Raw genomic sequence first — 14,571 nt, forward strand, 5'->3', positions numbered from 1 at the left:
TTCGGACAGAAGGCACAAGGAGCCCTGTCCAGGCATTCTCAAAATCCATCGTGGAAAATCGTCTCTTTCCAGATCAAGTTGGGCCTGTCCCCAATGCCTCCTCCCACAAACCTCCAAGATTCCACCTTTTGTTCAAATTCTGTGCGCTGCACAGAGAAACAACTGAATGTTTACAGTGGACTTTCAGGCCACTTCCTTTCATATGCCAGTCAATATGAATTATATGAAATACTTGAAGCTCACAGTGGAAAACTTACACTATTTGCCCCAGCAGACGGTTTACTACTATAAATTCTGGCATGACTGTCTCTTTCCCAAGGAGTCTGCAGAGTCCGGAACATTGGAGACCTTACACAGACATAGGGTTCCAGTGAACTACCTAAATTCCTCTTTGTTCCCTTCCAGGATTTAGTTCTGCTGAGTGATTGTAGGGTCTAGCCTAGCTAAGGCCAGAGAAGGTTAGGGCATTCAACTAAGCAATGGATCCTTTCTTGACAAGGCTATAACAGCACAGTGACTATAACATTTTCAGGGTGGTATCTTGAAACAAGCTTCACTTTTCCAGGAGGAACAATGGAACCAGCTAGGAGAAGAACAATTAAAGTACCTGCTGCTCATCCCATTCTTGGAATGGTGGAATGGTGTAATTCTCCTAACTTTCTTGGTGGTGTCACAACCAACTCAATGCAGATTGGGAAGGGTAGGATTTCAGTGTATGCATTTGTGATAACTCATCATTAGCGCCTTTCTGGGACAAATCGAGTAAAGACTGTCAGACTTACCAGTGTCGAGTTCAAGCATTGTGATGATCAATGACTACAGGACTCTTGTATGTGGAGAAGCAAAGACACCCATACTCTACTAATCTGCAAGCTGGCTCTAGCTCTAATGAAGTGGGCTCTACAACAGACTATGGCTTGATGTAGAGGTTGGCGGGTGGGATATGCCATCAAACATGTGCAGATAACAGGTCCACCATATTAAAAGTGCCATAGAATACAATGCACTTGTAATACATTTGTGATAGAGTTTCCCATCCACCAAAGTCAAAATCAGGTCCTATGTTGCTGTTTATTTCCCACATTGTACATCATGGCCCCCTGTTTTCACAGCATGGAATTAACATAATGGAAACTGTAGTAAGTTGGCCTGGTGTGTGGTCGGTACCTAAGGTACTTACACCAGGTCAAGGTATCCCGTATTAGTGAGGCACAGGCAGTATCTAGAAGCCAGGCTCTCTAGGAGTAGCTGTGGATGAGCAGCCAAGGCTTACCTAAGACACATGCAAAGCTCATGCAAAACCACTGTAGTCAAACAGCCTTCACACACGAAAGAAAATACTCAGTTGTACAAAAATAAAGGTAGTTTATTTTTAGTCACACAATACCACACCTACTAGAAAGACAACCCTCCAATTGGAGGCAAGTAATACACGAATTATATACACTAGTAAACAGTAATAGGCATGGAAAATGTTAGAGAACAGTGCAAATGCAGTTAGACAATAGTGACCCCAGGGGGAGCACAAACCATATACAAAACAAATGGAATGTGAACACAGGACCCCCACCTAGTAAGTGGAATGTGTAGAGGTGAGCTGGGAGTACTAGAAAACCATAGAGGTAAGTAACACAGTATCCCCCCAGCGACCAGGAAAGCAGGAGTAAATCACTGGAATTTCCCCAAACCACTCAAAAGGAAGGAACAGAAGAAAGAAAGGTACCCAGACAGGACTGCAAGAAACCAGCGGTGGATTCCTGCAGAGGAAGACCTGTGGAGAGAGGGAACCAAGACCAAAAGTCACAGTAGAGTCTAGGAAGAGTAGGATCTACTACCCATCCAGCTGTACTTGCAGGAGATGGTGGACAGTGATGAAGAGAAGGTCAGCACTACAGCCCTGGAGTCAGAGGAGAGTTCCTGAGAGATGCAGGAGATGTCCCACGCTGGAAGGAAGATTGCATATGGGTGACGGTGCAGGGATTCCACCAACAAGACTTGGCAAAGGCAAATATCGCAGTTGGCAGGAAGTGGTGCTATCGGGGACCAGCAAGGCCCAGGGGGACTCGCCGAGGAGGTGGAGTCGGAAAGGACCCTCAGTGGCACAAAGAGCCCACAGGAGCAGAGGCAGCACCCACAGGAGTCCCACAGGACGAGGACACCACAGAAGTTGCAGAAGGAGCCCACGCAGCACACAGAAGAAGGGTCCCACACTGCAGGAGAACCACGCAGAGGGCTGTACGCCACAGGAACGAGTGCTGAGGGCTAGAGCTGCACGAAGCCTTAAGTTCCCTTGGAGGAGATGCAATCAAGCGTTGACAGCTGCAAGAGATGCAGTGCACAGGGGTACCATCCTGCGTGGGAAGGCAAGGGCTTACCTCCACCAAAGTTGGACAGCTGGCAGAGAGGACCAAGAGGACTACTCCGGACCACCACCCGTGCTGCAGGATCCACGCAGCTCAGGATGAGAGTAGATCCATGCAGCCGGTCGTCGTTGCTAAAGGTGCCTGTGGATGCAGGAGAGTGACTCCTTCACCCCAAGGGATATTCCTTCTTCCTTCTCGTACAGACTGAATACGTGCTGCCCTCAGAGGATGCACAGGCAGGGAAATGTTGCAGAATCTGGAAGGAGCCGTGGAAACAATGTTGCAAGAAGAGTCCTCTTCATGGATGCAGATTGTCGGTTCCTGGAGGGTCCAGTCGCAGTTCCAGTGGCTAGAAGTCAAAGTAAGGTTGCAGAGGAGTCCTGCTGGAATCTTGCAAGTCGAATCTGAGGACCCACCCAAGAGAAAGACCCTAAATAGGCCTGAAAGGGGGACTGGTCACCTAGCCAGGTGACCACCTATCAGGAGGAGGCTCTGGCGTAACCTGCCTGGGCAAGCCACTCAGATGCTCCCAGAGGTCCCTGCCAACCTTGGATTCAGGCTGGCAGAACCCAGGGACCCTCTGGAGGAGCTCTGAGCACCACCCTGGGATGGTGATGGACAGTTGAGTGGTCACTCCCCTTTCCACTGTCCAGTTTCGCACCAGAGCAGGGACTGGGGGTCCCTGAACCGGTGTGCACTGGTTTATGCACAGTGCCCTTCAAAGCATACCAGTGGCTTGGGGAGACTACCCCTCCCAACATGTCACACCTATTTCCAAAGGGAGAGGGTGTTACCTCCCTCTCCCAAAGGAAATCCTTTGTTCTGCCTTGCTGAGCTTGATCACATCAAGCAGCAGGAGGACAGAAACCTGTCCAAGGGGAGGCAGCAGCTTGGGCTGCCCGGAAAACCCTAGAAGACTGGTAGGAGCAATGCCGAGGGTCCTCTAAGAAGCCCCCAGAGTGCATGGGATCATACTTTCAATAATTGCAACAGTATTGGGGTATGATTCCGACATGTTTGATACCAAACATGCCTAAGTTAAGAGCTACCATTATGTAGCTGGACATAGGTAGTGACCTATGTCAAGTACATGCATAAAATGGCGTCCCCGCACTCACAAAGTCCAGGAAAATAGAACTGGAGTTTGTGGGGGCACCTCTGCTATTGCAGGGGTGCCCTCACACACAGGTACTTGCACCCTGTCCTCTGGGCTAGGAGGGCCTGCAATAGGGGTGACTCACAGTGACCTGTAGTGATAAGGGTGCAAATGCCCTTTCACACAGACTGTAATGGCAGGCCTGCAGAACATTTTGCATGGGCTCCCCATGGGTGGCATAATGCATGCTGCAGCCCATGGGGATCCTCTGGTACCCCAATGGCCTGGGTACCATATACTAGGGACTTATATGGTGGGGACCAGTATGACAAATTTGGGGAGAAAAAGGTTTCAGCAACCATTTTTAAAAGGAGAGAGCATAATCACTGGGGTCCTGGTTAGCAGGATCTCAGTGAATACAGTCAAACACACTGACAAACAGGTGAAAAGTGGAGGGTAACCATGCTAGAAAGAGGCTACTTTCCTACAGAAACAAACTAAGAAAAAAGTAAATTTGAGTGGAAGGTACGAATTGTCAATACTATCCTGAGTTTTCAGTCAAGACTGTCGAGTGCAACATTAATTTAATTTAATGGCCAGACTAGGCTTCAAACATGTATCATCTGCTCATCTGTTTAGAAGTATAAGTATAAGCTATGTGTATAGGCCAAGATACTCATGAATCTGACTAGCTAGAACAATTTTAGGCAGAAATATGGGGAATTATGGAGTCACCTAACTAAGCAAGACACCATGACAAAATGGTAGACTCTAGTGCAGCAACTGACAACACAAACCTCATATCATAAAATAGGTCTAACAAGAATGAATTTATATATTATGTTTAGGAGGAAACTAATTTTGAATGGTACTGAAGGGAACTATTTAAAAAAAAATGTTTTTACTGAAAATTTTAAGTTGGTACAGCAAGTTGAAATACACATCACATCAGGGGAGTTATGAGTAGATTAATGTATAGCATCAAATAAACTTCAGAAAATACACTTTATTATAACTGCTGCACTCTCCTCAAATACAACAAGGGAGGGAGAGGAAGGAAGTGAAAAGGGGCTGCACAGCTTTCCGGACCATGCTCCGATAGGCCTGATGTACAGACCCTTTTCTCACATTTATAAGGCAGGATCAATGGCACCTCTCACTGGCTCATACTCATCTGCCCTGGAGGTGGGGCGGTTTGGGGAATCTTACATCACCCAGTCGATGAGACATCAAACAGGCTGATTCCCTTAGCAATCAGCAGCCCCTGCCTCAACTCGGTTAGGTTGTCATGCTCATTGTCTTCTGCTCTCTGTGCACTAAAGAACGTCTCCAGCGGGAGCCATATGTTTTTAGGGCATAACTTTATGGGCATCAATTCCCAATAGGCAGTTAATTGTTCTTGGCAGTAGGCCCCACCTCGGAGCCATCCAGTTTTTCACGGCACAGGCCGTCACCCCCAATGCATTGCCACCTGTTGTTTTCAGGTAATAATAAAAGCGCAGACAACTTCGTACCTCTGGGGACACCTCTTTCACATAGTTTAATAGCGCAACTCTTGTGGGGAACTCTAAAGGGTGCCTCATGGTCTTGTCAATAGTATCAAAGGGAGTGGACCAGAATGAAAATGTCACTTACCCAGTGTACATCTGTTCGTGGCATCAGTCGCAGTAGATTCGCATGTTCTGCAATAGCTCGCCATCTGGTGTTGGGCCGGAGTGTTACAAGTTGTTTTTCTTCGAAGAAGTCTTTCGAGTCACGGGACCGAGTGACTCCTCCTTTTGTCTCCATTGCGCATGGGCGTCGACTCCATCTTCGATTGTTTTTCCCCGCAGAGGGTGAGGTAGGAGTTGAATTGTAGTAATAGTGCCCATGCAATGGAGTGACTAAGTATGCACCTATTTAAGGTTGAGATGATACATATATAAATAATTGGAGGTAACTTCCAAACTGCTACAGGCTCCCGGGGAGGCGGGTGGGCACATGCGAATCTACTGCGACTGATGCCACGAACAGATGTACACTGGGTAAGTGACATTTTCAGTTCGATGGCATCTGTCGCTGTAGATACGCATGTTCTGCATAGACTAGTAAGCAGTTATTTCCCCAAAAGCGGTGGATCAGCCTGTAGGAGTGGAAGTAGTCTGAAATAATGTCCTTAATACAGCTTGACCTACTGTGGCTTGTTGTGCGGATAACACGTCTACACAGTAGTGCTTGGTGAATGTGTGAGGCGTAGACCATGTGGCTGCCTTACATATTTCTTGCATTGGGATGTTTCCTAGAAAGGCCATGGTAGCACCTTTCTTTCTGGTTGAGTGTGCCCTTGGTGTAATGGGCAGCTGTCGTTTAGCTTTAAGGTAGCAGATTTGGATGCATTTAACTATCCATCTGGCTATACCTTGTTTTGAAATTGGGTTTCCTGCATGAGGTTTTTGAAATGCAATAAAGAGTTGTTTAGTCTTTCTGATGTTCTTTGTTCTGTCAATGTAATACATTAATGCTCTTTTGACATCTAATGTATGTAGTGCCCTTTCAGCTACGGTATCTGGCTGTGGAAAGAACACTGGAAGTTCCACTGTTTGATTTAGATGGAACGGTGAAATAACCTTTGGCAAAAATTTAGGATTGGTCCTTAGGACGACTTTATTTTTGTGTAGTTGTATAAAAGGTTCCTGTATAGTAAACGCCTGAATCTCGCTTACTCTTCTCAGGGAAGTAATGGCGATGAGAAATGCCACCTTCCAGGTTAGGAACTGTATGTCGCAGGAGTGCATGGGTTCAAAAGGTGGACCCATAAGTCTAGTTAGGACAACATTTAGGTTCCATGAAGGAACAGGTAGTGTTCTTGGTGGTATAATTCTCCTAAGGCCCTCCATGAATGCTTTAATGACTGGTATTTTATATAGGGAAGTTGAATAGGTAGTCTGCAGGTATGCAGATATTGCTGCAAGGTGAATCTTAATGGAAGAGAAAGCTAGGTTAGATTTTTGTAAGTGAAGCAAGTAACCCACTACATGTTCTGGAGTTGTGTGTAATGGTTGTATTTGATTAATATGGCAGTAGCAAACAAACCTCTTCCATTTACTTGCATAGCAGTGCCTGGTGGATGGCCTTCTTGCTTGTTTTATGACTTCCATACATTCTTGGGTAAGTTGTAAGTGCCCGAATTCTAGGATTTCAGGAGCCAGATTGCTAGATTCAGCGATGCTGGATCTGGGTGTCTGATCTTTTGGTTGTGCTGTGTCAACAGATCTGGCCTGTTGGGCAATTTGATGCAGGGTACCACTGATAGGTCTAGCAGCGTTGTGTACCAGGGTTGCCTTGCCCAAGTTGGTGCTATCAATATGAGTTTGAGTTTGCTTTGACTGAGTTTGTTTACCAGGTAAGGAAGGAGAGGGAGAGGAGGAAAAGCGTAAGCAAATATCCCTGACCAGTTCATCCATAGGGCATTGCCTTGGGATTGTTTGTGTGGGTATCTGGATGCGAAGTTTTGGCATTTTGCGTTCTCCCTTGTCGCAAACAAGTCTATCTGAGGTGTTCCCCAGAGTTTGAAATAAGTGTTCAGTATTTGGGGGTGAATTTCCCATTCGTGGACCTGTTGGTGATCTCGAGAGAGATTGTCTGCGAGTTGATTTTGTATCCCTGGTATAAACTGTGCAATTAGGCGAATTTGGTTGTGAATTGCCCAATGCCAAATTTTTTGTGCTAGCAGGCTTAACTGCGTGGAGTGCGTCCCTCCCTGCTTGTTTAGATAATACATTGTTGTCATGTTGTCTGTTTTGACGAGAATGTATTTGTGAACTATTATTGGTTGGAAAGCTTTTAGTGCTTGAAAAACTGCTAGAAGTTCTAGGTGATTGATATGCAGTTTTGTTTGATGTACGTTCCATTGTCCTTGTATGCTGTGTTGATTGAGGTGTGCTCCCCACCCTGTCATGGAAGCATCTGTTGTTATTACGTATTGTGGCACTGGGTCTTGGAAAGGCCGCCCCTTGTTTAAATTTATGTTGTTCCACCACAGAAGCGAGAGGTAAGTTTGGCGGTCTATTAACACCAGATCTAGAAGGTGACCCTGTGCTTGAGACCACTGTGATGCTAGGCATTGTTGTAAGGGCCTCATGTGCAGTCTTGCGTTTGGGACAATGGCTATGCATGATGACATCATGCCTAGGAGTTGTAATACCATCTTTGCCTGTATCTTTTGTGTTGGATACATGCGTTGTATGATGGTGTTGAAATTTTGAATTCTTTGTGGACTTGGAGTGGCTACTCCTTTTGATGTGTCTATTATGGCTCCCAGGTATTGTTGTACCTTGCGTGGCAGAATTTTGGATTTTGTGAAATTGACGGTGAACCCTAGTTTGAAGAGGGTTTGTATGATATGATTTGTGTGATTTGAGCACTCTATTAACGAATGGGCCTTGATTAGCCAGTCGTCTAGATATGGGAACACATGTATTTGCTGCCTTCTTATGTGTGCTGCGACTACTGCTAGACATTTGGTAAAGACTCTTGGTGCGGTTGTTAATCCGAAAGGCAGTACCTTGAATTGGTAATGTATTCCTTTGAATACAAACCTTAGGTATTTCCTGTGCGATGGGTGTATTGGTATATGGAAATAAGCATCCTTGAGGTCTAAAGTTGCCATGTAGTCGTGCAGTTTTAGCAATGGCAATACTTCTTGTAGTGTGACCATGTGGAAGTGGTCTGATTTGATGAAAGTGTTCACTACTCTGAGGTCTAGGATTGGTCTCAGCGTTTTGTCCTTCTTTGGTATCAGAAAGTACAGTGAGTAAACTCCTGTGTTTATTTGTGTGTTTGGCACTAATTCGATTGCATTCTTTTGCAATAGTGCCTGCACTTCTATCTCCAGGAGATTGGAATGGTGTGTTGTTAAATTTTGTGCTTTTGGTGGTATGTTTGGAGGGAATTGTAGAAATTCTATGCAATAACCATGTTGGATAATTGCTAGAACCCAAGTGTCTGTAGTGATTTCCTCCCATGCTTTGCAATAATGACCTATTCTTCCCCCCACTGGTGTTGTGTGGAGGGGGTGAGTGACATGTGAGTCATTGTTTAGTAGTAGGGGTTTTGGGGCTTTGAAATCTCCCTCTATTTCTAGGGAATTGCCCTCCTCTATATTGTCCCCGAAAACCTCCTCTATACTGTCCCTGGTAAGTGGACGGTGTTGCTTGTGAGGTGCTGGCTTGTGTGCTTTGACCCCGAAACCCCCCTCGAAAGGGCGTTTTACGGAATGTGCTGTAATTCCCTCTGCTCTGCGGGGAGTAGAGTGCGCCCATGGCTTTGGCAGTGTCCGTATCTTTTTTGAGTTTCTCAATCGCTGTGTCCACTTCTGGACCGAACAGTTCTTTTTCATTAAAAGGCATATTGAGAACTGCTTGTTGAATCTCTGGTTTAAATCCAGACGTTCGGAGCCATGCATGCCTTCTGATAGTTACAGATGTATTAATTGTCCGTGCAGCTGTATCTGCAGCGTCCATGGAGGAACGTATCTGGTTGTTGGAGATGGTCTGTCCCTCCTCAACCACTTGTTTTGCCCTATTTTGGAAGTCTTTGGGCAGATGTTCAATGAGATGTTGCATCTCGTCCCAGTGGGCTCTGTCATAGCGCGCAAGTAGTGCCTGGGAGTTCGCGATGCGCCACTGGTTTGCAGCTTGTGCTGCGACTCTCTTACCAGCTGCATCGAACTTGCGGCTTTCTTTATCTGGGGGTGGTGCATCTCCAGATGTGTGAGAGTTGGCCCTTTTCCTAGCTGCTCCTACAACAACAGAGTCTGGTGGCAGCTGTGTAGTGATGAAAACCGGGTCCGTAGGAGGCGGCTTATACTTTTTTTCCACCCTTGGTGTGATTGCCCTACTTTTGACCGGGTCCTTAAATATGTCTTTTGCGTGCCGGAGCATACCAGGGAGCATAGGCAGGCTTTGGTAGGAGCTGTGGGTGGAGGAGAGTGTGTTGAACAAGAAATCATCCTCGACCTGTTCTGAGTGGAGGCTTACGTTGTGAAATTGTGCTGCTCTAGCCACCACCTGAGAGTACGCGGTGCTGTCTTCTGGTGGAGATGGTTTTGTAGGGTATGCCTCCGGGCTGTTATCTGACACTGGGGCGTCGTATAGGTCCCATGCGTCCTGATCTTGGTCACCCTGGCTCATGGTGGTGTGAGCTGGGGAGTGTGATGGCGTTTGTGCTGGTGAAACGTTAATCACGGGCGGAGGAGAGGGTGGTGGTGTAACTCTTTTCACCACTTTTGGTTGTGGTGCTTGTTCCGTCTGGAACTCCAACCTTCTCTTTCTCCTAATGGGGGGAAGGGTGCTTATTTTTCCTGTCCCCTGCTGAATGAAGATACGCTTTTGCGTATGGTCCACATCAGTTGCTTGTAGCTCTTCCTCAAACCTATGCTTTTGCATTTGGGAGGTTAGCGAGTGCTCTTCTGTATAAGAGCCTGAAGCTGGGTCGCTTGCAGTTTGTTTCGGCATCGAAACTTTGTCTGCGTGTTTTTTCGGCTCCGAGGTGACTTTTTTCCTTTTCGGGGCCGAAACCTCTCGGCGTCGATCTGTTTCGGTGCCGCTGTCTCGGCGTCGAGCCGTGTCCACACCGGCATCTCGGTGTCGAGGCTTGTCTCCAGCACTTTCTCGGTCCCGAGAAGGCTGCGTGCCGGTGTCTCGACCGGAGTCGGACGATCTCGGCACTGTTTGGGCCTTTTTCGGTGCCGACGGTCGGTCACCGAATTTATGGGTCGAGCCATGGCCTGGTGGCAGTGGCGTCCCCTGGGCCTTGTAAATGTTTCTTTGTGTGGTTTTCGACGTCTTACTCACGGTTTGTGTATCGTCGAATCCTTCGGAGTCTGAGTCTTGGATCGAGAAGGTACCTTCTTCTTCCTGTTCCTCGAACTCCTGTTGGGCTGTCGGTGCGGACGCCATTTGAAGTCTTCTGGCTCGACGGTCTCGGAGTGTTTTTCGGGACCGGAACGCACGACAGGCCTCGCAGGTGTCTTCGCTGTGCTCAGGTGACAGGCACAGGTTGCAGACCAAGTGTTGGTCTGTGTAGGGGTATTTATTGTGGCATTTGGGGCAGAAACGGAACGGGGTCTGTTCCATCGGCGTTCTTCAGCACGCGGTCGGGCCGACCAGGCCCCGACGGAGGATCGAAAAACTACCCCGAAGGGCACCGGAGCTCTTCGATCTTCGATGCGGTGTGGAATCTAAGTACGCCGATCCCGAACGCAACAATACCGACGAAAATCTTCCGAAATTAACTATTTTTTCCGTTCCGAAACTCGGAGCGACAGGAACACGTCCGAACCCGATGGCGGAAAAAAAACAATCGAAGATGGAGTCGACGCCCATGCGCAATGGAGACAAAAGGAGGAGTCACTCGGTCCCGTGACTCGAAAGACTTCTTCGAAGAAAAACAACTTGTAACACTCCGGCCCAACACCAGATGGCGAGCTATTGCAGAACATGCGTATCTACAGCGACAGATGCCATCGAACTTATTGTACCTCCAAGCAGTTCCACACCAGGTGATGAAAGTCAGCACATGGTGCAGCGCAATGGACTTAGTTTGCACTTTCTGTCAGGCAATCGTACATATTTGAGCTGGGGTGTAGTAAAGCCCGTGCAAGGACTTTAAATGGACCAGATGCAGCCTATAATTGGGGGAGAGCACTCAAGACAGAGCGCAGCAGAACTTCCAATACCTAAAGCTTGGGCAGTGCAGGTAAAAAAAAGCGTCATGCAGGGCCCGTATGGCAGCTCGCAACTGATAGTATGTAAAATTATCCAGGCGTGATGTCTGGGCACTGTGGGGCCTGTTGTGGCTCCATAAAGGTGCAGTAGGGGTAGAGGGCTCCCATCGTCGTCAACTGCAGTCTAGAACGGGTGAATGGAGCACTATCTTCAAAATCTATTTAATGTATTACATATTAAATAATTTCACTGTTTTCCTGTAAATTTATATTAGATATTGATTATCTGATCTGTGTTATGTTCTCTATCAATTAAAAAGCAATCACATTTTCAACAGAAGGATTAACAAAGTTATTTGGCTTGGTGGACTAAGTGACAAAGTACACACGGTATACCAAAACAATTCTCTAAACACCTTCTTTCAGACAGAATAACAATACTAGGCATCAGCACAACATTCATCAGTGATTATCAGATTCTACTTGCAACTCACCTGCTAGCAGCAGAGAGTTCCTTTGTTTTTTTCCCTTCTAGCGAAGCTAAGTGCTGCTCCAAAGCTTCGAGCAAACTGCTGGGTGCCTAAAGATAAATATGCTTATAAGACATACTATTTTGACTGTTACACCAAGAATATGATTTAAATAAAAATCTTCAGTTTTGTCCCATAACATTTTGAATAAAAGAAATTTCACGTCTTTTTTTAGGAATACACCGCAAGTGACTTTCCCCCCTCTTGTGCTACGTTTAGTGGTAGTTTTACTAAGGGTTTTGTTTTGGTTGGTGTCTGAGTACTTAGATACATTCTTCACAACTTAAAACTGTACATAATTACATAATGTACATAAATACAATTTAAATAGTATTTGCATTATTTCAATACTATTCTCATGGGACTGTATTCAATTGACAAATTATAAAGATGTTTTTCAAACACCTTCAGACTGAGAAAAAATTGGACAAAGCAAAAAGGAAAGGTCCACTGCACTAGACTATTTCCTTAAAATAGTCAGATTGACATTTTGTACTTGAATGCTTTTGGCGTCCATCTGACTGTAGATTGCTTACTTCTGGCTTCACTTTAGCTAATTAGTGTGAGCTAATTTTCCAAACTCCAGAAGTATATAGCTAATACAGGCACATTTAAACTTAATTGAACTGGAAGTTGAAAAAGCTCTTTTAGTGAAGTGGAATATGGTTGAAACAGTTCCCACTGCTACAAGTCGTCAGAAGGTTGTTAAGAGGTCCCGGAGGAAACTGCAGAATGTCTAAAAGGGACCACAGACCGGTGTTGGCAAAATGAGTCCTTCAGCAGAGTACGTAAGTCTTGAGGAATTAATAACCTTATCCTCAAACATACAGTCAGATACTGTGTTCTTAACTAGAAGGATGTGTCAGTGCTATGCCCAAATTTGATTATGCATTGTCTGTGCTTTGCAGTGCTTCAAATGGGATTTAATTTGATCTTGCATGGATGGTTACACAGCTTAGTCTGACATACTTACAGAAAAGATATTTAAATTGTCAGACCACTAGTGCGACTGAATATCTTTATTTTCATCCTTCTAACACATAATGAGCAAACAGGTGTCATCCATTAATGTGGTAGTTGTAAAGAAGCTGTCTAACTTGCTCTGAGTTGCGTTCAAACTCAACTCTTCAGTAACTGGCACTGACTGAATTATGGGCTCAAAAAAGAAAGGACGCTCTGATATCCTATGAAGAGCATCCTGGGTGTTTAGCTCCAAGGTAGACAGTTTGTACACACTGGAACCTCACTTAAAGGATGAAGTGATTAGACAAATTATCTCAAATTATCTATCTCCTAGAATAGACTGAATACATCTTCAATACACAAGTTCATGGGAATGTTTTCCATATAAAAATATATGGAAGAGAATGATTCTCTGAATGAATATGGGTACTACACATCAACTATTAAAAACACAAAGGGAATAAATAAAAACAGGGTAAAATTAATGTGAAATGTACACTGACCTGAGTAAGATCTGGAATGTCACCCTGATCAATTCCAACTTGCTGAGTTCACAAAAAAGGAAAAGAAGTGTACATTACTACATGCAGTGGCAATGGAATAAGAGAATTGTGATGGCTGAATGCTTACATGCAATCTGGAGTATCAAAAGGGACATTACCAACTTTCTGAACTGGTACAGTTGCATTTGCTAATCCAAAGCTACAAATTTAATGGCACAATTGTGATGTGCTACCATGGAACCGATAAATTTGTGAATATTTTCATGCAAATAATCAAAGAAAATAAATATTCACATCACAAACAACTGCTGGGATCTGTCTTTTACAAACAAGATCACTTTTAATTTTAATAAGCAATAAACTACGCAAAATGTTTTCTATACTGACTGCAATACTTAACCATGAACGTTTTTTTTTGTTTTGCCATAATGTATGAGGACATTGTAAGACAAATTATTTAAAGCAATGGCACATATAGAGTTGAATTTTTGGTGAAACAAAACAAAAGGAGTAGTCATGCAGAACACATGCTGCTGTACCAGTGCGGTTAGCTAAATAAAGCCCCTTTGTTGTCAGGATAAATCTTACCTCTGCAACTTTGAGAAATTCCGATAATTTAGTCATCCTAGCAAGGAACTTTTTGTAGATATCTAATGCTTCTTTGCATTGCGTCTTTTTCATATCAAAATATTTTTCTACAAACAAAAATATGATTTTACCATCCAGTAAATGAAGAAAAACAAATTAGCAATCTTTATGATTGTTTACAAAATACTCTGAATGCAGAAACTACTAGAGAACACAATAAAACAAAAAGGATTATTAGCATTTGTCACTTTTTTTAAGACGCAATAACACTAGGCTCGTGGCTGAAACAAATCCAAGGTGAGGTTGTTAGCACACGATTACAATTCACACTCACAAACGCATACACACATCATACTTCCTCTTCGGTCACTTGTATAAACAGACTTAAACGCTTAATTCATCATGCTGTAAAAGCAAGAAATTAAAGTAACATTAATTTTCCATGGTTTATTAGGTACATTTTGTCCTTTGGGTTAATTGGTTCATTAGCCCTTTGTACGTAAGCGCCTTAAAAAAGCCTCTTTTAAATTTTGCTCTGCATTACTCTACACACCCTACACATCTCATCTCGTGCTAGCAAAAAAAACCTAACAAAGCTGGAAAAAGCGATGCTTTTCTTTAAATGGACACTGTAATGACTGGAAGAACAAATAGAACGGGGGTTAAAGCAGACTTCCTTAGGAGACGAAGATTCTCATTCAGCACAGCAGGTGTTGGACTTGGCCCTTTCTGCAGGGTCATCCCCAGACCTTTTGCCTCCCTCCTCCTACTTTTTGCTGAATTCTTTTTTTGTGGGCCTTAGGACCCTATTCACTTTAGCACT

At 44.7% G+C, this 14,571-nt stretch overlaps 1 protein-coding gene across 11 annotated transcripts in view; it reads right to left on the minus strand.

Annotated features, from left to right (window-relative positions):
* LOC138262033 (phosphatidylinositol-binding clathrin assembly protein-like) overlaps positions 1-14,571 on the minus strand; it is a 464,917-nt gene that overhangs the window by 321,879 nt on the left and 128,467 nt on the right. For all 11 annotated transcript variants that reach the window (XM_069211744.1, XM_069211714.1, XM_069211706.1 and 8 more), the window contains exons 7-9: positions 13,749-13,855; positions 13,161-13,202; positions 11,659-11,744 (exon numbers count right to left, since the gene is read on the minus strand). In XM_069211744.1, the coding sequence (XP_069067845.1) occupies positions 11,659-11,744; positions 13,161-13,202; positions 13,749-13,855 (235 nt within the window). The remainder of the gene's footprint in view (positions 1-11,658; positions 11,745-13,160; positions 13,203-13,748; positions 13,856-14,571) is intronic.

Source organism: Pleurodeles waltl, chromosome 2_1, assembly GCF_031143425.1.
Source record: "Pleurodeles waltl isolate 20211129_DDA chromosome 2_1, aPleWal1.hap1.20221129, whole genome shotgun sequence".
NCBI classification, from domain to species: Eukaryota; Metazoa; Chordata; class Amphibia; order Caudata; family Salamandridae; genus Pleurodeles; species Pleurodeles waltl.